General features: G+C 37.2%; 1 protein-coding gene across 1 annotated transcript in view; it reads left to right on the top strand.

Moving 5' to 3' along the window:
* Window positions 1-25,024, top strand: part of LOC132557431 (kinesin-like protein KIF13B) — a 307,507-nt gene that overhangs the window by 238,176 nt on the left and 44,307 nt on the right. The window contains exons 14-17 of the mRNA XM_060221917.1: window positions 14,535-14,671; window positions 20,061-20,170; window positions 21,315-21,452; window positions 22,138-22,321. Of these exons, the coding sequence (XP_060077900.1) occupies window positions 14,535-14,671; window positions 20,061-20,170; window positions 21,315-21,452; window positions 22,138-22,321 (569 nt within the window). The remainder of the gene's footprint in view (window positions 1-14,534; window positions 14,672-20,060; window positions 20,171-21,314; window positions 21,453-22,137; window positions 22,322-25,024) is intronic.

Genomic DNA, 25,024 nt, shown 5'->3' with positions numbered 1-25,024 from the left:
CTCAATCACAAACATTACGTTAGAATTATGGTTGTATATGTTGTGATGTTTTATAAAACAGGTCTCAATCACAGACATTACGTTAGAATTATGGCTGTATATGTTGTGATGTTTTATAAAACAGGTCTCAATCACAGACATTACGTTAGAATTATTGCTGTATATGTTGTGATGTTTTATAAAACAGGTCTCAATCACAGACATTACGTTAGAATTATGGTTGTATAGTGTTTATATGTTGTGATGTTTTATAAAACGTTATCAAATTTGATATCAGCTATTATAGAAATTTCAATATTTTCCTTGGGTTGAATTTTTCTTTCTTGTTTTTTTTTTTTTTTAAGGATGGAATTAAAAAACATTGAAAATAGAATCAAGAGAGAAATCAGTGTATGATTTATGACCTCTGCAAAGAATACATTATTTTTTAGGAAAACTTTATGTGTTGTACTAATGTAAAAAAAAAAAAGAAATACGAAAATAAATACATGAGTTCTGATCAAGAGTATAGCCAAACTATTAACCAATGGGGATCAGAGAATTAAGGCTGTATGTCCCTATGTATGTAGTATAGCCAAACTATTAACCAATGGGGATCAGAGAATTAAGGCCGTATGTCCCTGTGTATGTAGTATAGCCAAACTATTAACCAATGGGGATCAGAGAATTAAGGCTGTATGTCCCTATGTATGTAGTATAGCCAAACTATTAACCAATGGGGATCAGAGATATAGTAATGACAATGATGGTCCTGATTTCTACTGGCGTGACCTTCAGTTGTGATAGGATCCTAATGTCCCTGCCTGATGTTTCCAGAATTTCATTATCTGTGTCTAGGATAATAAATGGCCCATTAACATATGCAATGATAAAAAAGATAATAAGATTTTACTAGGTAATAATTCACAACTTTTCCATTCAGTAAGTAATGACAAGAAATGGATTTTATTTTGATTTTTAAAAATTAGATTTAAATTGTTTTTATTTGTAAGTTACAGTACATGAGCTGTGATTGATGCTGAAATAGATAAAATTTGTTTCTGTTCAAAGAAAGTACTGAAGATTTCCATGGAGGCTTGCTGTGACAATGTCATCTATTTTAATTTTACTTCGTGGTCATCACTATCCTTGGCAGGAGTGAAAAGGTTACAATAGAATCAAATTTGTTGTTAGCAGTATAATGTAAGTAGAAATGAGTTTTTGGAGAGCTAGCAGAAAGCCTGGAGGTTTTCCTGATGTAATTACACTGATCCAATAACACTGAAACAGGTGTTGTGGAAAGGACAGTCTATTTCTTTTTCAGTTACTGGTGTCTGTCTTATGTCTTTGTCTGTCCAATACATCTGTCACTGACATATTTGCTTCGAGTTCTTGATTCAAGAAGTCCAGCAATACAAATTTGTTTGTCTGGATACTTTCCTTCGTGTGTAAAATGAAGCCTTGGTAGTCTGGACATTTTTCTTTGTGTGTAAAATGAAGCCTTGGTAGTCTGGTTACTTTCCTTCGTGTGTAAAATGAAGCCTTGGTAGTCTGGACATTTTTCTTTGTGCGTAAAATGAAGCCTTGGTAGTCTGGTTACTTTCCTTTGTGTGTAAAATGAAGCCTTGGTAGTCTGGATACTTTCCTTCGTGTGTAAAATGAAGCCTTGGTAGTCTGGACATTTTTCTTTGTGCGTAAAATGAAGCCTTGGTAGTCTGGTTACTTTCCTTCGTGTGTAAAATGAAGCCTTAGTAGTCTGGATACTTTCCTTCGTGTGTAAAATGAAGCCTTGGTAGTCTGGACATTTTTCTTTGTGTGTAAAATGAAGCCTTGGTAGTCTGGATACTTTCCTTCATGTGTAAAATGAAGCCTTGGTAGTCTGGACACTTTCCTTCGTGTGTAAAATGAAGCCTTGGTAGTGTGGACATTTTTCTTTGTGTGTAAAATGAAGCCTTGGTAGTCTGGACATTTTCCTTCGTGTGTAAAATGAAGCCTTTGTAGTCTGGATACTTTCCTTTGTGTGTAAAATGAAGCCTTGGTAGTCTGGACATTTTTCTTTGTGTGTAAAATGAAGCCTTGGTAGTCTGGACATTTTCCTTCGTGTGTAAAATGAAGCCTTGGTAGTCTGGATACTTTCCTTTGTGTGTACAATGAAGCCTTGGTAGTCTGGACATTTGACTGATGCTCTAGAGGGTGTCTGTACCAGTTCCTTCTAACTTTAAAGGTCACTGAGGCTCCAGAGGGTGTCTGTACCAGTTCCTTCTAATGTTTAAAGTAACTGATGTTCTAGAGGGTGTCTGTACCAGTTCCTTCTAAATGTTAAAGTAACTGAGGCTCCAGAGGGTGTCTGTACCAGTTCCTTCTAATTGTTAAAGTAACTGATGCATTAGAGGGTGTCTGTACCAGTTCCTTCTAACGTTTAAAGTAACTGATGTTCTAGAGGGTGTCTGTACCAGTTCCTTCTAAATGTTAAAGTAACTGAGGCTCCAGAGGGTGTCTGTACCAGTTCCTTCTAATTGTTAAAGTAACTGATGCATTAGAGGGTATCTGTACCAGTTCCTTCTAACTGTTAAAGTAACTGATGTTCTAGAGGGTGTCTGTACCAGTTCCTTCTAACTGTTAAGGTCACGGAGACTCTAGAAGGAGTCTGAACTAGTTCCTTCTTACTGTTAAGGTCACGGAGACTCCAGAGGGAGTCTGAACTAGTTCCTTCTTACTGTTAAGGTCACGGAGACTCTAGAGGGAGTCTGAACTAGTTCCTTCTTACTGTTAAGGTCAAAGAGACTCTAGAGGGTGTCTGAACTAGTTCCTTCTTACTGTTAAGGTCATGGAGACACTAGAGGGAGTCTGAACTAGTTCCTTCTTACTGTTAAGGTCACGGAGACTCTAGAGGGAGTCTGTACCAGTTCCTTCTTACTGTTAAGGTCAAAGAGACTCTAGAGGGAGTCTGAACCAGTTCCTTCTTACTGTTAAGGTCACAGAGACTCTAGAGGGAGTCTGAACCAGTTCCTTCTTAATGTTAAGGTCACGGAGACTCCAGAGGGAGTCTGAACTAGTTCCTTCTTACTGTTGAGGTCAAGGAGACTCTAGAGGGTGTCTGAACTAGTTCCTTCTTACTGTTAAGGTCACAGAGACTCTAGAGGGAGTCTGAACTAGTTCCTTCTACTTTTTAAGGCCAATATCAGCCTGAAGAGTTGAAAACCTGCAAATATGACCTGAATTAGAACATTGCCAGATAATTGACTTATACTTCTAAGGACTTGAGGCATCAATATATAGAATTTGAAGTTAGTTGTAATAAGCTAGCTGGTGGCATGAAGGTCTGCTGATGACATGTGGACATGCAGCTAGATCAGAATTAGTCCAGAATTATTTATGTTAGCATGGTTACATGTTCAGAGACTGAAAGGGTTTTTTGTTACGGCATGTTGTACATGGAACCACAAAAGAGTGACTGTGGTAAAAATATAATTATTGATGATATGTAAAAAATGTCATGACAAGTTTTCATTTTTGAGTCTATACTATTGATGGCCTTAAAGAGTCTTTAAGAATCAGTAATGTTACACTGCGAGGAGACATTCCTGTAGATTGTAAAGCTAGTGAAGGAATAGTTTAGTAAACCTAGAAATATAATACTGTATGGTAACATCCAGGAAGGTTATTGATGACAGATAACAATGTTATGATCTGGGTCTAGCTTCTTGTGGATGTGAAGGTTGTTGTTGTAATCATCGAAAAGCTTGACATTGGTGGATGTATTTATACAGAGCTTTTGTGTGATGTAAATATCTCAATCCCTATAGCTGTCCACTACTATCACCATAGCAACCCTTGACCAGTCATACTTGAATAATCGTCGTTTTTCATGTTATCCCATGGGACAAATATCACGCCTCAGGTTTCATTCTGGTAAATTGGGTGGCAGTGATTTTGACCAGAAAGGACAACAAGTATTGAACGGTCAGTGGCAGAAGTCAGTGTTCAGTGTCATCCATCAGTGTACTTTAGGTCTTAGGTTGAATTGGTGTGGCCCTACTTTTATCTTGTGTAATGGAGGCCTTCAGTTGAGTTGGTCTCAAAGCCATTTGATTCATTCTATTTTATCATGTTCTGACATCTTAATTTTGCTTAATTTTTCTTATTGTTTCTCTGAGAACACCCACCATCCAAACCTGGTACGTCTTTAAAATGACTATGAATGTAAAACAACAATAATTAAATAAACAACTTAAAGATAAGAATTTGAAAAGGTGGGCAAAGTTGATAATGAATTATTGAAACCCTACTTTATCTGTAGAAGACTGATGTAGTAGTAACATCTATAGTTGAGCTGTTTTCGTCTTTTGGCTGGCTTACTTTATTGAGAGCGAGGCTGTGTTTTCATCTTTTTGGCTGGCTTACTTTAGTGAGAGCGAGGCTGTGTTTTCATCTTTTTGGCTGGCTTACTTTAGTGAGAGCAAGGCTGTGTTTCCATCTTTTTGGCTGGCTTACTTTAGTGAGAGCGAGGCTGTGTTTTCATCTTTTTGGCTGGCTTACTTTAGTGAGAGCAAGGCTGTGTTTCCATCTTTTTGGCTGGCTTACTTTAGTGAGAGCGAGGCTGTGTTTTCATCTTTTTGGCTGGCTTACTTTAGTGAGAGCGAGGCTGTGTTTCCATCTTTTTGGCTGGCTTACTTTAGTGAGAGCAAGGCTGTGTTTTCATCTTTTTGGCTGGCTTACTTTAGTGAGAGCAAGGCTGTGTTTTCATCTTTTTGGCTGGCTTACTTTAGTGAGAGCGAGGCTGTGTTTTCATCTTTTTGGCTGGCTTACTTTAGTGAGAGCGAGGCTGTGTTTTCATCTTTTTGGCTGGCTTACTTTAGTGAGAGCAAGGCTGTGTTTTCATCTTTTTGGCTGGCTTACTTTAGTGAGAGCGAGGCTGTAGACAGCTTTGATATAATTAGGGCATTTCAAAACTTAGTCTTACTTATATATAGGAATTACATGCATCTCGGTTTTTTTCTCTTTCTCAAAATAATCCAAATATTGATCAGTTGTAAGTATCCATCTGCAAGTTATTCCCCTTCAATTTGTAAAAAAATTCTGTTGACACATGTTCCTGTGTCGTTAGTCTAGACGTTTAATTTGCATACGTAATTAACTTTGGGGAGTTTGTATTCCCTGTTGTTATACTTGTGTTATGATAGATTAGATTGGCTGTTTACCAGTCACTTTGACCAGACTGTATTGGTTAAACATTCAGGCAGAACAAAATCAGTGTCCACAGATCTATAAACGTTCTCAGTATCCAAACTTTGATGCACTCACAATTTCATTTCACATCCTATCATGTTTCATTCTAAATCAATGAGTATAACATCATGTTCTACACCTGATCAGATTCTGGTTCACACTTACCCTATAGTATCATAACATCATGTTCTACACCTGATCAGATTCTGGTTCACACTTACCCTATAGTATCATAACATCATGATCTACACCTGATCAGATTCTGGTTCACACTTACCCTATAGTATCATAACATCATGATCTACACCTGATCAGATTCTGGTTCACACTTACCCTATAGTATCATAACATCATGTTCTACACCTGATCAGATTCTGGTTCACACTTACCCTATAGTATCATAACATCATGATCTACACCTGATCAGATTCTGGTTCACACTTACCCTATAGTATCATAACATCATGATCTACACCTGATCAGATTCTGGTTCACACTTACCCTATAGTATCATAACATCATGATCTACACCTGATCAGATTCTGGTTCACACTTACCCTATAGTATCATAACATCATGATCTACACCTGATCAGATTCTGGTTCACATTACCCTATAGTATCATAACATCATGATCTACAATCAGATTCTGACACTTACCCTATAGTATCATAACATCATGATCTACACCTGATCAGATTCTGGTTCACATTTACCCTATAGTATCCTACAATCATGTTCTACACCTGATCAGATTCTGGTTCACACTTACCCTATAGTATCATAACATCATGATCTACACCTGATCAGATTCTGGTTCACACTTACCCTATAGTATCATAACATCATGATCTACACCTGATCAGATTCTGGTTCACACTTACCCTATAGTATCATAACATCATGTTCTACACCTGATCAGATTCTGGTTCACACTTACCCTATAGTATCATAACATTATGTTCTATACCTGATCAGATTCTGGTTCACACTTACCCTATAGTATCATAACATCATGTTCTACACCTGATCAGATTCTGGTTCATGATCTACACCTGATCAGATTCTGGTTCACACTTACCCTATAGTATCATAACATCATGTTCTACACCTGATCAGATTCTGGTTCTATTTTTTAAAATTGTGCAATATTTTGCTAAAATCAATCATATTAATTGAAAAATAAAGAAAAAAAAGTACATTGTATCAACTACACATATTAAAATTTGAGGGATACCCCTTAACCCTTAGCATTGTAATATAACAGAGACACTGCAGTGTTCTGGTGAAGTAAAAATGAAAAGTATGTGTTTATAGGCATACCAGGGGAAAAAGTGTAATTAGGATATACTGTGTCTGTCCATCATCCATCTGTCTTCAATATAGACGTTTGATCTCAAAAATCTCTCAAACATTATTAATCAGTCATGAATATAGAGGAACAGATAATTTTCCATTTCTATGGTTTTGTCAAGAGTTATGCCCCTTTCTTGATTTTTTTAACACAGTTTACGTAATCTGCACTTGGTTTCAACAAGTGTATATTTCCTGTAATGATGTATTTTATAATTGAATTGATCAAAATCTTAGGTACAGATTGTAAAATTTAGCCATGCAAAAATGGCAAAAATATCCCTTTCCTATAGAATGATAACTTATTTGATATCTTTTAAATATAAATATATAGAAAACAAATACTTGACAGGTGTTCCTACCTAAGTGTCATTTTGGATCTAGGTATATGTAGGTTGAAAGTCACTTGAAGGTGTATGTAACGTGACACCCCAGGCTCAGTAGGTCACCTCAGTTTGGCAGAGTATGTACATGATATATACACACAGGGTCTGAATCTAATAGTAAACCTTGGTGTAGCTGGAGGTTACCATAGTATCAGAAGGATTCCAGCAGCTCATGTAATTAATGGACACAGGTAATTAATATATTTGAGTAATTAATTAAATAGACAAGGATGTAACTAATGTAGTAGACTCATGTTATCTGTAGAATTGTGTCACTAATGGAATCCTATAGCTAATAGACTCGTGTTTTATTCTCTCATACTTAAATACAGTAGGATGTCAATTAATTGATGCAAGACTGATTGTCCAATATGATAGGTAATTAATAGACACAGCCAATTACTATAGTAGGGTAAAAAAATTAATAAACTCCAATAAGAAATGATATGTAAGTATGTCCAATAAGAAATGATATGTAAGTATATTAATAGACACAGAAATGAAATGTAAGTATATTGGAAGATTTGTAGACAATAAGAAATAAGTATATTAGTAAGGAAGATTTGTAGACTCCAAAAGAAATGAAATGTAAGTATATTACTCCAATAAGAAATGATATGTAAGTATATTAGAAGATTTGTAGACTCCAATAAGAAATGAAATTTAAGTATATTAGAAGATTTGTAGACTCCAATAAGAAATGAAATTTAAGTATATTGAAGATTTGTAGACTCCAATATGGAAATAATATGGAAGTACTGGAACATAAAATCTTGTTCCTTCTTTGAATTTTTTTTTTTTTTTTAAGGAAGGGGACGTCTCACATCGCTGACATTACAAGCATTAATTTTCCAGATTCCTTGGTCGCGTTCTCCTTTCAATGATCACATACAGCATTTCGAGATTTGCAGAAATTGCAGTAACCAATCTACTTGTACAGTTTGTTACAATTTGTGACCTTTGATTAATTACAGGTTGAAGTGACCATCGTTTGCTTATTACAATACTTCATCATCCTCTCAGTTATAATCACTGGTTAGAGGATAAGGTGTTCACTGATATCTTCAGATACATGTTACAGCACACTTCCCTCGAGGAAATACAGATCTAGATCTGATAGTGATCATTATTTTTTTGTTGATGAATACGGAATATTGATTATGTACAGCTAGAATTGATAGGCTTGTCGCACCGCTCTGTGTTCGGGGGTGATTGTGCCAGTGGTGTTAGTTAAGCTGGTAGTACATTCTCCAAGATGATCGGGCAGCAAATTGTACAGGGTGTTAAACAGTGTGATACTTTATTTTAGGTCTCAAAGGTAAAATTCTCTATTAAGTTACATATGTCTTAACAAATCTAAAAAGATTTTTTTTTTTGATGCAGAGGAAAACAGAACACACACACAAAGATATTTTGGTGAAAGGTCTTCTACATTTTTAAATATTTAAATCAGGTTTTAAAAACAAAAAAATCCATATTAGTGAATGATTTTGAAAATATACAGACTTATAAGAAAATACTGGAATTCTCTGGATACGAATTGCTTACTGTGGTACAGTGTGAATACTTGTTGACAGATTGTAAGCATTCTACACAGAAAGAGGATATGTGTTGTATGTGTTGTAGGTGTTTGTAATATTACTGTGGTGTATTTACTGAACAAGATACTGATTTGGTGCTGAAGAATTATTCACTGTGATGTTTTACCTTGGGATGTTACGACCAGATGTGTTCCAGGAGTTGTCTTTAACAACATCAGATTGCCAGTTTTACGTGAAACAGGAGGATATTATTGTAACGAGAATTCACCTGTTGTTGGGTTGGGATCTTTCAAGGAAGGTTATTGAAAATAAAACATCATTTGTAAACTGTCATCCTCCAGAAGCTGCTTCTAAACAATTCTTAGTGTAAAGTGTATGTCAAGTTTAACTTTATACTGGAAAAGTTTGAAACTTGTATACTTTTTGTCCTTTGAGAACAGATGTACCATTTTTTGGTAGAATCATTTGAAACTTGTATACTTTTTGACCTGTGAGAACGGATGTACCATTGTTTGGTAGAATCATCTTTACACTTTGATTATTAAACTTTCAAGGCCGCACTCTGGAATTCCTTGTGGAATCTGTCTGCTAGGCACAGCAGAACTCCACCGTACTTTGTACATGGTTGTTGGGTCTTCCTTACCCCATTTTTTTTTTAAACATTAAGGCAACTTTATCAGGTGTTCTCACTCCTTTAAAGGCAACTTTATCAGGTGTTCTCACTCCTTTATAGGCAACTTTATCAGGTGTTCTCACTCCTTTAAAGGCAACTTTATCAGGTGTTCTCACTCCTTTAAAGGCAACTTTATCAGGTGTTCTCACTCCTTTAAAGGCAACTTTATCAGGTGTTCTCACTCCTTTAAAGGCAACTTTATCAGGTGTTCTCACTCCTTTAAAGGCAACTTTTTCAGGTGTTCTCACTCCTTTAAAGGCAACTTTATCAGGTGTTCTCACTGCGTTAAAGGCAACTTTATCAGGTGTTCTCACTCCTTTAAAGGCAACTTTATCAGGTGTTCTCACTCCTTTAAAGGCAACGTTATCAGGTGTTCTCACTCCTTTAAAGGCAACGTTATCAGGTGTTCTCACTCCTTTAAAGGCAACTTTATCAGGTGTTCTCACTCCTTTAAAGGCAACTTTTTCAGGTGTTCTCACTCCTTTAAAGGCAACTTTATCAGGTGTTCTCACTCCTTTAAAGGCAACTTTATCAGGTGTTCTCACTGCGTTAAAGGCAACTTTATCAGGTGTTCTCACTCCTTTAAAGGCAACTTTATCAGGTGTTCTCACTCCTTTAAAGGCAACTTTTTCAGGTGTTCTCACTCCTTTAAAGGCAACTTTATCAGGTGTTCTCACTCCTTTAAAGGCAACTTTATCAGGTGTTCTCACCCTTTTAAAGCTCATTCATCTAAACAAGGGAAATTATGCTACCAAAGAAGACTCTCTGAAAATTTTTTAAGTAAATATATACAAACTCGTATTTATACATAGTCGAATGTTGACCCCACAAAGTTTGATTTACTATATCATGAAAATTTGGATCAGATTTGTTAAGAAACATGTTTAGAAATTCCACCATTTTACATGAAAATATGTCATTATTTTTGAGTCCCGGTGGAAGTGGATCATTGCCTTTCTGCTAACTAGTTTTGCTGAATTTAAATCATATCATGTGATCACCAAGTTGACCAATAAAAATCAACCCCACAGATCTGGATGGAGCAAACATTTAACTGACAGAGAGCAGCTGTGTGTTGCGAGAACATTTTTTTGTAAGGCAATTTAAATCTACAGCAAGCTAATTATTTTGAAGAAAATGACTGAGAAAAATAAAAATCAATTAAAAAAGATATTCAAATTGGCTAATGAGAATCTATAAGCCAAATCTTGTATCATATACCCCAGAGTTAATAGGAGGGACTGTGGGAAACACTCATTTGTAAGCTGTATAGTGATGTCACTATTTGTGATATCTTTTAAGTTAAGGAAATTAATTCATATGAGATTTAAAAGTTATTTACAGAACATTACAGAGCACCATAATCATTTCAATTAACAACTCAAGGGCTTCACATTTTTTCTCTTTTAATTTTTTGGTAGAGCAAATATTCTTTTTAGCTTGATAGTCATGAATGTAGACAGTTTTGCAATCAATAGAAAAGATTATAATGACATGTCAGATTTTTGATGAATCTATTGAAGATAATTACATCATGTTTTTTTTTATTTAAGGTAAAAATTGATTTACACCCGAACCATGATTATATTATCTCAATAGTTTACATCATGATGTCTGCGAACACCAAATGTAGTATACATATATTCTTCAGGCAGTGGCTGATTCCCCCTCCCCCACCGCCCAGACTCCTTTCCCCACTGCCCAGACTCCTTCCCCCACTGCCAAGACCCCTTACCCCCCACAGCCCAGACTCCTTCCCCCACTGTCAAGACCCCTTTCTTCCCACTGCCCAGACCTCTTTCCCCACCACCAAGACCCCTTACCCCCGACCGTCCAGACCATTTCCCCCAACCCCACAGCCCAGACACTTTCCTCCAACCCCACTACCCAGACCCTTTCTCCCATCCCCTCCACACAGACCCTTTCCCCCAACCCCACCACCCAGACCCTTTCCTCCAACCCCACCACCCAGACCCTTTCCTCCAACCCCACCACCCAGACCCTTTCCCCCATCCCCTCCACACAGACCCTTTCCCCATCCCCTCCACCCAGACCCTTTCCCCCAATCCCACCACCCAGACCCTTTCCCCCAATCCCACTACCCAGACCCATTCCCCCATCCTCACCACCCAGACCCTTTCCCCCAACCCTACCACCCAGACCCCTCCCTCCTACCACTCAGACCCTTTCCCCAACCCCATCGCCCAGACCCTTTCCCCCAACCCCATCATCCAGACCCTTTCCCCCAACCCCACCACCCAGATCCTTTCCCCAACCCTACCACCCAGACCCCTCCCTCCTACCACTCAGACCCTTTCCCCAACCCCATCGCCCAGACCCTTTCCCCCAATCGCACCACCCAGACCCCATCCCCCAACTCCTACTCAGAAAATGATGTTTAGAAAATATATATGTCCTTATCCTAAATTGAGATATATTGGTGACATGCTGTTTTGTGATCTTCACAATACTTATAGACCAGTAGGTATAAGAAACATTCTCTCTGTGTCTAGACGGGCACTATTAGTTTTTTTCATTGTTTTCTTAGTTTTAAAAAGGTTACATATGTTGATGTGTGATAATGTTATCTAGTCATCTGAATATCATATCATATCTATTTTTGTCATCTTTGCCTTTTTATTTTCTGTCCAAAAAATCCTTGTTTAAATTGTCTTATTTTTAGTCTGTGTGGATGTAGTTTACTAGAGAAGAGTCATCAACAGATCTATAAATGTGAAGTGATTTCATAAACAAAACCATTATAAGTGTGTTTATATGTAATCCAGCTTCAGAGTTCTGTTGAATCTATCTGTGTGTAGCTTCAGTAGCAATATTCAACTTGACCAGGTACAAGTTTTAAATTCCGTTAAAAGTCATAAGTAAACAAGTCATTAATGGAAAGCTTAGTTTTGATCTCATTAATCTATTTAGGATTTAATTAGAATGCAATATTGATATTTAGAAGGTAAATCTGGGGCAAAGTTTGACTGTTGTAAACGTTAATTATCAACCTTACAATAAAAATACATGTCTGTAAAATATCAATCATAAGTATCATCTAAGAGATTTTTTTTTTGGACAAACACGAATTTCGTCATTTGGCGGCAAAGTTATATCCGCCATTGTTCTGTATTGGACAGGCAATCCTGTTCCAATAATAGTTTAAGGGTTTTAAGAGTTCATAACTGGTATAGAAAACAATATAGTTGCCCTAGGTATTCTATATTAGCAGGACTTAAGATTTATTTAATACTGTTAATGCACTTTTATTATTGTGAACATAATGTAACAATGCAGTAGTAGTACCATTAGCCATTGGTAATACCAATTTCTTAAAGAAATTAATGTGGGACTTTTGGAAAATAAAACACTATATATTCAATTGATTATATACATAATGTGACACTGAAAATAAAAGAGGGGAATTTATAAAGTACAAAAAGACTGATACTCTGGTGCATTAAAATGTAACACTTTGTATACCTAACTGTTACATTGGTTTCTTTCTGGAAGGTGAAACATTTCCAGTCTTCATATTGAATTTTTAGAAAGATGTAATGGACATGTTTAATGATATGTACACAATATTTGAGACGGTGAGAATGAAGCATAATGGGAATGACAGATCCTGAATGCTGTTTACTGATCCTCACTAATACATTTATACCCTCGCACGTCTCAGTAAACAGTCTGACATTTTAACAAACGTTTCTGACTGTTGTACAAAAGATAGAACATTGCAATCAACGCTTTGCTTTTCTTCACCAATCGTGGCCATATTGATCCTGTGGCCAGTCTTTGTAGTGGACATGTTGTCGTTAATATGGTCGTAATGCTACACGGAACCTCATTTCCTACTCCTCTAATTTCTGTGGAATTTCATTACGACCTTTCGACCCCTATTTCCTTGTTTGGTATTCTGAAGGTTTTACTGAATGAAGCGATAATTCTGGATTATGACTAGGTACCTATTGAGATAGAATCTGTATCCTTCAACAGGGATAATGATTCCCCCAAACATTTACACATACCGTGATTTTTGTCTCAATTTGTTTTGAATCCAGAATTGTTGGCAGGGAAAAGATACAAATTCCAGGAGAAAACAGCCTGGGTAATTTTGAGGCCAGGTCTCTTAGAAGTAGCTCATGACTGGCTCACATAGGAAGGGTCCATCACTTATATCACAAGCAATTAGGGTAAAGCGTCTTACCATTGCAAGGACACAACCAAGACGACACAGACTGGCTGTATGTCTCGACTTTAAGACACAGACTTCATATGTGATAAGCATTGGAGTACATACTTCAGATCTTTACCTCTAGGCTGCCAAAGTCAGCTCTCGACTTAAAGGAACCGTCACATTCTCCACATACAACTTCTTTAATGTGTATCAAGTAGAACACATCTCTATACTGGAAGACCAGTTGCTGGTTAGAAGGGCTATAATAATCACCTCTGCAGTCACTGTGAGGTGATGATAATAACATTATTGCATTCCCCTTATACCTATGTACATATGTTCACTTTTTGTCATCACACTAAAAACTTCATTTCTTAAAACAATTTTTATAAAATTTCACAAATTTGTTGAAGCACCATTATACCTTAAACAAGTTCGTAATTCAGTGTGCCAGGGTCAACGTTAAGGTCAACATTACTATGAATGGGAGTGAGGGGATTTTTATCACTTGAGATGCCTTGTTCCAATTAAATAGACTCTGTTGTTCTACTCATAAGGACTTGAGTGAGTTCTTCAGTTTTTATGACTATGGACATTTTATTACCTGTCTTGGACCTTGATCCGTCGACTGTTTCACAAACTGGCATCAGAATGTATTTAGTTATGCGACAAAATGTCTTCTTCAATGTTACTATTTAAGTGGTTTAATGGTATTGTAATGCATTGTGTTGTTAAGCTGTTACACTATTCTTAATTAAATGTAAGAGAGGTCTCCTGGATGTAAAATGATGTCTACTAGAAAGTACGAAACCACAACTGTATCAGAAAGTCTACTAACTTTTGTTGTTTAAATATCATGGTTGTCTTCAATGATTTAAATGAAAAAAATTATATTGCCTTATGATCCAAGTTAGCTAGTCCCTGTCTCACTCAGTATTAGACGTTTTAACTTCCTAGTCCCTGTCTCACTCAGTATCGTACGTTTTAACTTCCTAGTCCCTGTCTCACTCAGTATCGGACGTTTTAACTTCCTAGTTCCTGTCTCACTCAGTATGGGACGTTTTAACTTCCTAGTTCCTGTCTCACTCAGTATTGGACATTTAATACAGATATCAGAAAACTCAGATCTAAACAAAAATGTTATTATTAAATGTGCCATAGGTATGATCCTGAATTGTCTGTTTTTGTTTCAGGAACACACACTAGTGGGCAGCACTGATGCAACAACCCAACAGGATATACAATTAAGTGGACTTGGAATACAGCCGGAACATTGCCTTGTCACAATCGAGGTCAATGATGTTTTCCTTTCACCACTTGAAGGGGCCAGGTAGGATAAGTTTTCCTTCCTTCATTCACAAATATGTCACCTGTTTTATCTGTTTAAGATTCTCTGTCACACTCTAAGGGGTCATTTCTCTGTTACCTCTAGGGGATGATTTCTCTGTTACCCTCTAGAGACTGATTTCTCTGTTACCCTCTAGGGGATGATTTCTCTGTTACCCTCTAGGGGGTGACTTCTATTTTACCCTCGATAGGTATGAGATAAGATGTGCTGTGAGGCTACTGACAAGAGTAGGGTCAGTACTTTATATAGTGTAACAATGTCACAAAGTGATAACATCATTAACTTCAACACATTGATGTCATGCTTTTTAAACAGTTGTTTAGCATTCCTTTGGAAAATTGCTCAGAAAGTTCTTTTCAAACTACTGAATCTTTTTTCCTTCTTTAATTTTTCTTGATGGAATAAAAAAATCAGACTTGTGAAGAACTCAAAATGGTTTGCAATTATGATCTTGAGAGATTCGTGAGAGGCATTAGATTTTCTTATTAACTTTTGTTAAGAAATCAAGAAAGATGGTTTGTAATGAATCTTGTTTTTGGCTGCGGTGGTATAGACCCAACCTGTTTAGTATTCATCGTAACGTTTCATACAGAGAGGTTTAAAAGGCTGCTGAATCAGAAACCAATAAGGAAGTATTATTGTTGGCGATAAAGCCCATCCAATATACTCACGTTTGTCGTCTCTGTCGACTGTCACAATAAGTCACAATAGATCGTTCTTCTATCGCAATGTCAAAGCAACATGGCACCACATGGTGATGCGGAAGATCTCTGAGACAATTTAGCATATTTATTATTAAACATGGCATAGTATTGAATAATATCGTAACTTGTGTAACAGGGAACCAACATTTATTCTACAGCATGACTGAATAACTCCTATTGTAGCTAAATACAAATGTATTGATTTGAGACTGTTCTCTTGTATATCTGTGTTCGGTAGAATTTAGGGGACATGAGAGGATAAAATCTTGTGTCCAATATGTTGTATTATTCTATAAAAGGATTTATTATAGATTTTCCTTGAAACAGGTGTACATTATCAGATTAAGTAATAGTCAAGGAAATATCTATAACCAATATATTGAAGTGAAATAACTCTTAGCAATGTATTCAAGGGAAATAACCCATAGCAATATATTGAAGGGAAATAACTCTAAGAAATATATTCAAGGGAAATAACCCATAGCAATATATTGAAGGGAAATAACTCTAAGAAATATATTCAAGGGAAATAACTCTAAGCAATATATTCAGAGAAATAACTCTAAGCAGTATATTTAAGGGAAATAAAGTTGTATATTCAAGGGAAATAACTCTAAGTTATATACTCAAGGAAAGAAATATTAGCAATATATTTAAGGGAAATTGTCCGTTATAGGAGTAGGCAAACTCCATGCCAAGAAATTGGCTAAAGGGAGGTTCCCACTAGTTGAAACTATATCAAGAGATGACCTTTTCTTCACTGAAGGAATAGTAAAAATACTCTGCACCCAGCAGGGTTTGAACCAGTGACCCTTTGATCTTTAGCCAGACAGTTTACCTCTATTCACACTAGTCCAGGCTGGTAAGGCTAGCTGTACTCTCAACTTCTGCACTCCTGTAAAATAAAAACAAGTACAGAACTATTTGTAATACAGGCCTCCTGTCAAACCAGACACAGAGGATTTCTCCTACAATATCACTCTATGTGCACTTTGATGCAATCACAAGGTTTTTTTTCTTTATATGCAGAAACCTGTATTTTTTCATGGAAATTGGTATTGTGAACCCCTGTTCATTTATTCCAACCTATCTCTATTGGACAACCTCACTTTTTTGTCAAACACATCTATCAGTTTGGAAACCATCTTTATCAATATGAATCATGATTTAGAAGTGAAAACCGTCATTTTTATGGAAAATATTGAAGATCATGTTGATTTACTCTGAAACAATTTTGACAGCAGATATAAAAATGTGGAATATGGTAAAAATTGTATGCTAATGGTGCAGATTGAGACATGAATTTTTTTTTATTTTTGCATTTCTAAAACCAGCATAAACGCAGTGTTTGATACATTATATACGTGAATTGGACAGAAAGTGTATAACAAGTCACACAATGTAAATATTAACAGTAGCCTAATTAATGACATAATAAGTCTGTTTTAGAAACTACTCAGGTGTATTTTGATTGTACTATTCTTTGTGTTTGTATTCCAAAGTTCTAATCAATATGGGTCTGACAGTTTATATTGTGAGTTTGTTTTTCCGATTATTTTTCTATTTTTCTCAGAATCAATAGAATTTTTAATTTAGCCTTGTGTGATTGTTTGACAACTGTAACACTGATTAACTACACCGGCTGAAGGGTTTACAGTTATTCGATACCTATCAGAACACGCTCAGCTTCTGGTGCTGCTGTTGTTTAAAACTGATGTTCATTTCTATAGAACATTAATGGAAGAACAGATTATACAATTGAGTTTTTTTTTTAACTAGGAAATGATGGGATAAGGTAACTTAGTTCACAGGAAAGGTAGATTTTACATAAAGTTTGAGTCAAGGTTCTACAATTAAGGACAGCATAAAAAAACAACCAGATTCTACAGTTAAAGACATCATTCATGACAACAAGCTCCAAAAGTTAGGGACAGCATCCAAGACTACAAGGTTCTACAGTTAAGGACAGCATTCATGACAACAAGGTTCTACAGTTAAGGAGAGCATTCAAGACTGCAAGGTTCTACAGATAAGGACATCATTCAAGACTACAAGGTTCTACAGTTAAGACAGCATTCATGACAACAAGGTTCTACAGTTAAGGACAGCATTCAAGACTACAAGGTTCTACAGTTAAGACAGCATTCATGACAACAAGGTTCTACAGTTAAGACAGCATTCATGACAACAAGGTTCTACAGTTAAGGACAGTATTCATGACAACAAGGTTCTACAGTTAAGACAGCATTCATGACAACAAGGTTCTACAGTTAAGGAGAGCATTCAAGACTGCAAGGTTCTACAGTTAAGGAGAGCATCCATGACAACAAGGTTCTACAGTTAAGGACAGCATTCAAGACTACAAGGTTCTACAGTTAAGACAGCATTCATGACAACAAGGTTCTACAGTTAAGGACAGTATTCATGACAACAAGGTTCTACAGTTAAGGAGAGCATTCAAGACTGCAAGGTTCTACAGTTAAGGAGAGCATTCAAGACTGCAAGGTTCTACAGTTAAGGACAGTATTCATGACAACAAGGTTCTACAGTTAAGGAGAGCATTCAAGACTACAAGGTTCTACAGTTAAGGACAGTATTCATGACAACAAGGTTCTACAGTTAAGGAGAGCATTCAAGACTGCAAGGTTCTACCGTTAAGGACAGCATTCATGACAACAAGGTTCTACAGTTAAGGAGAGCATTCAAGACTACAAGGTTCTACAGTTAAGGACAGTATTCATGACAACAAGGTTCTACAGTTAAGGAGAGCATTCAAGACTACAAGGTTCTACAGTTAAGGACAGTATTCATGACAACAAGGTTCTACAGTTAAGACATCATTCATGACAACAAGGTTCTACAGTTTAGGACAGCATTCAAGACTACAAGGTTCTACAGTTAAGACAGCATTCATGACAACAAGGTTCTACAGTTAAGGACAGTATTCATGACAACAAGGTTCTACAGTTAAGACAGCATTCATGACAACAAGGTTCTACAGTTAAGGAGAGCATTCAAGACTGCAAGGTTCTACAGTTAAGACATCATTCAAGACTACAAGGTTCTACAGTTAAGGACAGTATTCATGACAACAAGGTTCTACAGTTAAGACATCATGCATGACAACAAGGTTCTACAGTTAAGGACAGTATTCATGACAACAAGGTTCTACAGTTAAGGAGAGCATTCAAGACTGCAAGGTTCTACAGTTAAGGAGAGCATTCAAGACTGCAAGGTTCTACAGTTAAGGACAGTATTCATGACAACAAGGTTCTACAGTTAAGGAGAGCATTCAAGACTACAAGGTTCTACAGTTAAGGACAGTATTCATGACAACAAGGTTCTACAGTTAAGGAGAGCATTCAAGACTGCAAGGTTCTACAGTTAAGGACAGTATTCATGACAACAAGGTTCTACAGTTAAGGAGAGCATTCAAGACTACAAGGTTCTACAGTTAAGGACAGTATTCATGACAACAAGGTTCTACAGTTAAGGAGAGCATTCAAGACTGCAAGGTTCTACAGTTAAGGAGAGCATTCATGACAACAAGGTTCTACAGTTAAGGACAGTATTCATGACAACAAGGTTCTACAGTTAAGGAGAGCATTCAAGACTGCAAGGTTCTACAGTTAAGGAGAGCATTCATGACAACAAGGTTCTACAGTTAAGGAGAGCATTCAAGACTGCAAGGTTCTACAGTTAAGGAGAGCATTCATGACAACAAGGTTCTACAGTTAAGGAGAGCATTCAAGACTGCAAGGTTCTACAGTTAAGGAGAGCATTCATGACAACAAGGTTCTACAGTTAAGGACATCATTCATGACAACAAGGTTCTACAGTTAAGACAGCATTCATGACAACAAGCTCCAAAAGTTAGGGACAGCATCCAAGACTACAAGGTTCTACAGTTAAGGACAGTATTCATGACAACAAGGTTCTACAGTTAAGGAGAGCATTCAAGACTACAAGGTTCTACAGTTAAGGACAGTATTCATGACAACAAGGTTCTACAGTTAAGGAGAGCATTCAAGACTACAAGGTTCTACAGTTAAGGACAGTATTCATGACAACAAGGTTCTACAGTTAAGGAGAGCATTCATGACAACAAGGTTCTACAGTTAAGGAGAGCATTCAAGACTGCAAGGTTCTACAGTTAAGGACAGTATTCATGACAACAAGGTTCTACAGTTAAGGAGAGCATTCAAGACTACAAGGTTCTACAGATAAGGACATCATTCAAGACTACAAGGTTCTACAGTTAAGACAGCATTCATGACTACAAGGTTCTACATTTAAGGATAATATTCATGGCAACCAGATTGAATTGTTAAGAACAGTATTGATGACAACCCGGTCCAGCTGTTAAGAACAATATTCATGGCAACCAGTTTGAATTGTTAAGGACAGTATTTATGGCAACCGGTTCCAACTGTTAAGGGCAGTATTCATGGCAACCAGATCCAACTGTTAAGGACAGTATTTATGGCAATCGGTTCCAACTGTTAAGGACAATATTCATGGTAACCAGCAGCTACAGTTCAGGACACTATTACAACTACATCTTAAAGTCAAAGATAGTTTGTAGATTCTACTTGCATGCATAATTAATTAGTTTGAGAAATATTAACTCTTTAAAGAATATTTCAACTATTTAATTTCATTTTCAGAACCTGTGTGAATGGGTCCAAGATTGTTCAGAAAACTCGAGTTCGTCATGGTGACCGTATCTTATGGGGGAACAACCATTTCTTCCGTCTCAACTGTCCCAAACTTAACAGTAAGTACAGTCTCCACTGTCCCAAGCTTAACAGAGAGTATGTGGTTTCCAACAAAATTTTCCTCAGTATGATAAATATTAAACACCTCAGTCCTGAATCAGAAAGGTTGTGAATTATTGTTAATTGATCTGGTTACAATATTGAAAGTTATATCTCTAAATCTTAAATTCATATCCAGAATTGAGGAAAGGAATATTTCAAAATGGGAAAGGTCTGTTAAAAATTGCTTTGCACTAGAATAAACCAGGAAAAAACATTTATTTGTCATAAAGAATTACAGTATTTAACAACTTTGTACTGTTACAGGTCCCCTGTCTAATGAACAAGAACAACCCATAGATTACAACTTTGTACTGTTACAGGTCCCCAGTCTAATGACCAGAACAACCCATAGATTACAACTTTGTACTGTTACAGGTCCCCAGTCTAATGAACCAGAATAACCCATAGATTACAATTTTGTACTGTTACAGGTCCCCAGTCTAATGAACCAGAACAACCCATAGATTACAACTTTGTACTGTTACAGGTCCCCAGTCTAATGAACCAGAATAACCCATAGATTACAATTTTGTACTGTAACAGGTCCCCAGTCTAATGACCAGAACAACCCATAGATTACAACTTTGTACTGTTACAGGTCCCCTGTCTAATGAACCAGAACAAGCAATAGATTACAATTTTGTACTGTAACAGGTCCCCAGTCTAATGACCAGAACAACCCATAGATTACAACTTTGTACTGTTACAGGTCCCCTGTCTAATGAACCAGAACAAGCAATAGATTACAATTTTGTACTGTAACAGGTCCCCAGTCTAATGAACCAGAATAACCCATAGATTACAACTTTGTACTGTTACAGGTCCCCAGTCTAATGAACCAGAACAACCCATAGATTACAACTTTGTACTGTTACAGGTCCCCAGTCTAATGAACCAGAACAACCCATAGATTACAACTTTGTACTGTTACAGGTCCCCAGTCTAATGAACCAGAACAACCCATAGATTACAACTTTGTACTGTTACAGGTCCCCAGTCTAATGAACCAGAACAACCCATAGATTACAACTTTGTACTGTTACAGGTCCCCAGTCTAATGAACCAGAACAACCCATAGATTACAACTTTGTACTGTTACAGGTCCCCAGTCTAATGAACCAGAACAACCCATAGATTACAACTTTGCTCAGCAGGAGTTGATGAGTAAAGAGTTCTCCAACGACCCGATACAAGAGGCAATCATTGCTATAGAACAACAGTATGAAGAGGATAAACAAGGTAGATAACTCTGATACTGCTTGATTCTGACTTCTAAAAAATGGTGATCATATTTAGTCTCTCCTTCAGACATTGACATAGGAAAGGCAAAGTCTCACAGATAAACAAGGTCATAACCATAGAGATATATGTCATTTCACACAGAGAAACTGATTTATAACCATAATAATATAGGTCATTTCACACAGAGAAAACAAGGTCATATCCATAGTGATATAGGTCACGTCACAGAGAGAAACAGGTCATAACCAGTGATATAGATCACATCACACAGAGAAACTAGGTCGTTTCCATAGTAATATAGGTCACTTCATAGACAAACAGGTCTATTCCATAGTGATATAGATCACATCACACAGAGTAACTAGGTCGTAACCATAGTAATACAGGTCACTTCATAGACAAACAGGTCAAAACTATAGTGATATAGGTCCTTTCTCAGACAAACATTGATATTGTAACGGTCTAAGAATTAGGATTTAGGTAAATTAGCAAAACAAGTGATATTTGTATTTGATAATCATGTGTAGAGAAGCAAATAATGTCATCCTTATAATGCTAATTATCTGTGCTTGACCTTTGAAATTTGTTAGTAACTTGATAATCTTTACAGTCAGAAGTTAGTAGTGTAATGATGAGTTCAAGGTCATACATAACTGGATTTGTATAATATGTCTGTCAACAGAGGCCCTAGAGAAGCAGAAACAGAGCTATGAGCGACAGATGCAAATTCTAAAAAGTCGGCTGATGTCCCCAGGGACTCCATCCATGCCCTTTCTTCCCATGAGCCCAAATATGCTGACCCCTACGGGGTCCATATCTGCCCAGAGCAGTATTCAGAGGAAGTACCAGGAGTGGGCACAGCAAAGGTACAGCTTAGTTATTTTCTTCCTGAAAGGCACTGATGGTTGAATAGCACTAAAGATACAGCCCATTTATCTGTGATCAGTGATTGGTTGATTGATTGGGTGATGATTAGTGATTGGTTGATTGATGAGGCAGTGATTGTTTGATTGATGGGGCAGTGATTAGTGATTGGTTGATTGATGGGGCAGTGATTAGTGATTGGTTGATTGATGGGACAGTGATCAGTGATTGTTTGATTGATGGGGCAGTGATTGGTGATTGGTTGATTGATGGGGCAGTGATCAGTGATTGGTTGATTGATGGAGTAGTTATCAGTGATTGGTTGATTGATGGGGCAGTGATCAGTGATTGGTTGATTGATGGGGCAGTGATCAGTGATTGTTTGTGATCAGTGATTGATTGGTTGATTGATGGGGCAGTGATCAGTGATTGGTTGATTGATGGGGCAGTGATTGGTGATTGGTTGATTGATGGGGCAGTGATCAGTGATTGGTTGATTGATGGGGCAGTGATCAGTGATTGTTTGATTGATGGGGCAGTGATTGGTGATTGGTTGATTGATGGGGCAGTAATCAGTGATTGGTTGATTGATGGGGCAGTGATTGGTGATTGGTTGATTGATGGGGCAGTGATCAGTGATTGGTTGATTGATGGGGCAGTGATCAGTGATTGTTTGATTGATGGGGCAGTGATTGGTGATTGGTTGATTGATGGGGCAGTAATCAGTGATTGGTTGATTGATAGGGCAGTGATCAGTGATTGGTTGATTGATGGAGTAGTTATCAGTGATTGTTTGATTGATGGGGCAGTGATTAGTGATTGTTTGATTGATGGGGCAGTGATCAGTGATTGGTTGATTGATGGGGCAGTGATCAGTGATTGGTTGATTGATGGGGCAGTGATCAGTGATTGGTTGATTGATGGGGCAGTAATCAGTGATTGGTTGATTGATAGGGCAGTGATCAGTGATTGGTTGTTTGATGGAGTAGTTATCAGTGATTGGTTGATTGATGGGGCAGTGATCAGTGATTAGTTTTAATCCATTTTCACTGCAAGGTCACTTATTGTAGAGGTTATCATTTTTCTAGGATGGAACCAAATAGTGATTTGTTTGTTTGCTGCTTGGCCTCAGTTATTGGTGAGAATATTAAGGAAAGGTAGCCAACAAAGTGTTGTTAATTTTCGACCTTGTGAAAACTTCCAATGCTGCAGCCAGGGAGGCCATTTTGTAACATGATTGTGCAATCATGGTTTTCCTTTGCAACACCAGTTTCTAACCTCTTCTCAAGTTTCACTAGTTAACGGTTACAATAGTTACCTACTAGAAAAAATTACCCTTCTCCCTGCTGAAAGTTTTTGTAGTCAGATGACCAATAAGGCCCCTTGGACCTTTTGTTACCTACATTTACCTACTCCTCACCAAAACTACCATCTGCATCATGGAAAACAGCTTCTTAGTAAGATCTCACTCAAGTTAGAAAAAATAACCCTGAAAGTATTTATAGTCAGATGTTTTTTGTGGTGTAGCGTATTTTGAAAGCAGTTCAATAATTTTTGGATTGCTACTTATCAAAAGAAAGACAATGAAGTTTGCTGTAAGAGTTATTGTCTCAAACTGTAATGAGATGGAGGATTAGAAAAATTAAAGACATAGCTTTGGTAACTAAATTTTCTTTTGTTTTGGCTTTATATCATCATCACCCAACATTGTAGACCTGTGGGGATGATGACAATTCTGATTGTAGACCTGTGGGGATGATGACAATTCTGATTGTAGACCTGTGGGGATGATGACAATTCTGATTGTAGACCAGCCGGGATGATGACAATTCTGATTGTAGACCAGCCGGGATGATGACAATTCTGACTGTAGACCAGCGGGGATGATGACAATTCTGATTGTAGACCTGTGGGGATGATGACAATTCTGATTGTAGACCTGTGGGGATGATGACAATTCTGACTGTAGACCTGTGGGGATGATGACAATTCTGACTGTAGACCAGCGGGGATGATGACCATTCTGACTGTAGACCAGCGGGGATAATGACAATGCTGATTGTAGACCTGTGGGGATGATGACAATTCTGATTGTAGACCAGCGGGGATGATGACAATTCTGATTGTAGACCAGCGGGGATGATGACCATTCTGACTGTAGACCAGCGGGGATGATGACAATTCTGACTGTAGACCAGCGGGGATGATGACCATTCTGACTGTAGACCTGCGGGGATAATGACAATGCTGATTGTACACATTTTATGACAATTCTGATTGTAGACTTCAGCGGGGATGATGACAATTCTGACTGTAGATAGCGGGGATGATGATCCATTGATTGTAGATAGCGGGGATATCAATGCTCATTGTAGACCAGCGGGGATGATGACAATTCTGACTGTAGACCAGCTACTGTTGTGGGGAAAAGTTTACAAATATTATCTGTAGGAGGTATCGGGGAAATCTTTAACTATGAATTAATTTCCAGGCTATGTAGTTGGGATGGTACTATATAATGTCACAGATTTCAGAATTGTTCATGAACTTTTAAATAATAATTGCAATAACACATATCAGGTTTATTTTGTCAAGATACATGTCCTCATTTGCCGTCAAAACCAGTAATTTCAGTAAATGCTTTCATTATTGAAGAGCAGTAACTCTGCAGTAAAACCATTGTACAGATCTACTTTCAGTGTACT

The sequence above is a fragment of the Ylistrum balloti genome, unplaced genomic scaffold, assembly GCF_031769215.1.
Source record: "Ylistrum balloti isolate Yb309-2 unplaced genomic scaffold, AGI_CSIRO_Ybal_v1 Utg370670, whole genome shotgun sequence".
NCBI lineage: Eukaryota > Metazoa > Mollusca > Bivalvia > Pectinida > Pectinidae > Ylistrum > Ylistrum balloti.
The sequence above is the reverse complement of the archived record's forward strand: the minus strand, read 5'-3'. Positions and strand labels throughout refer to the sequence as shown.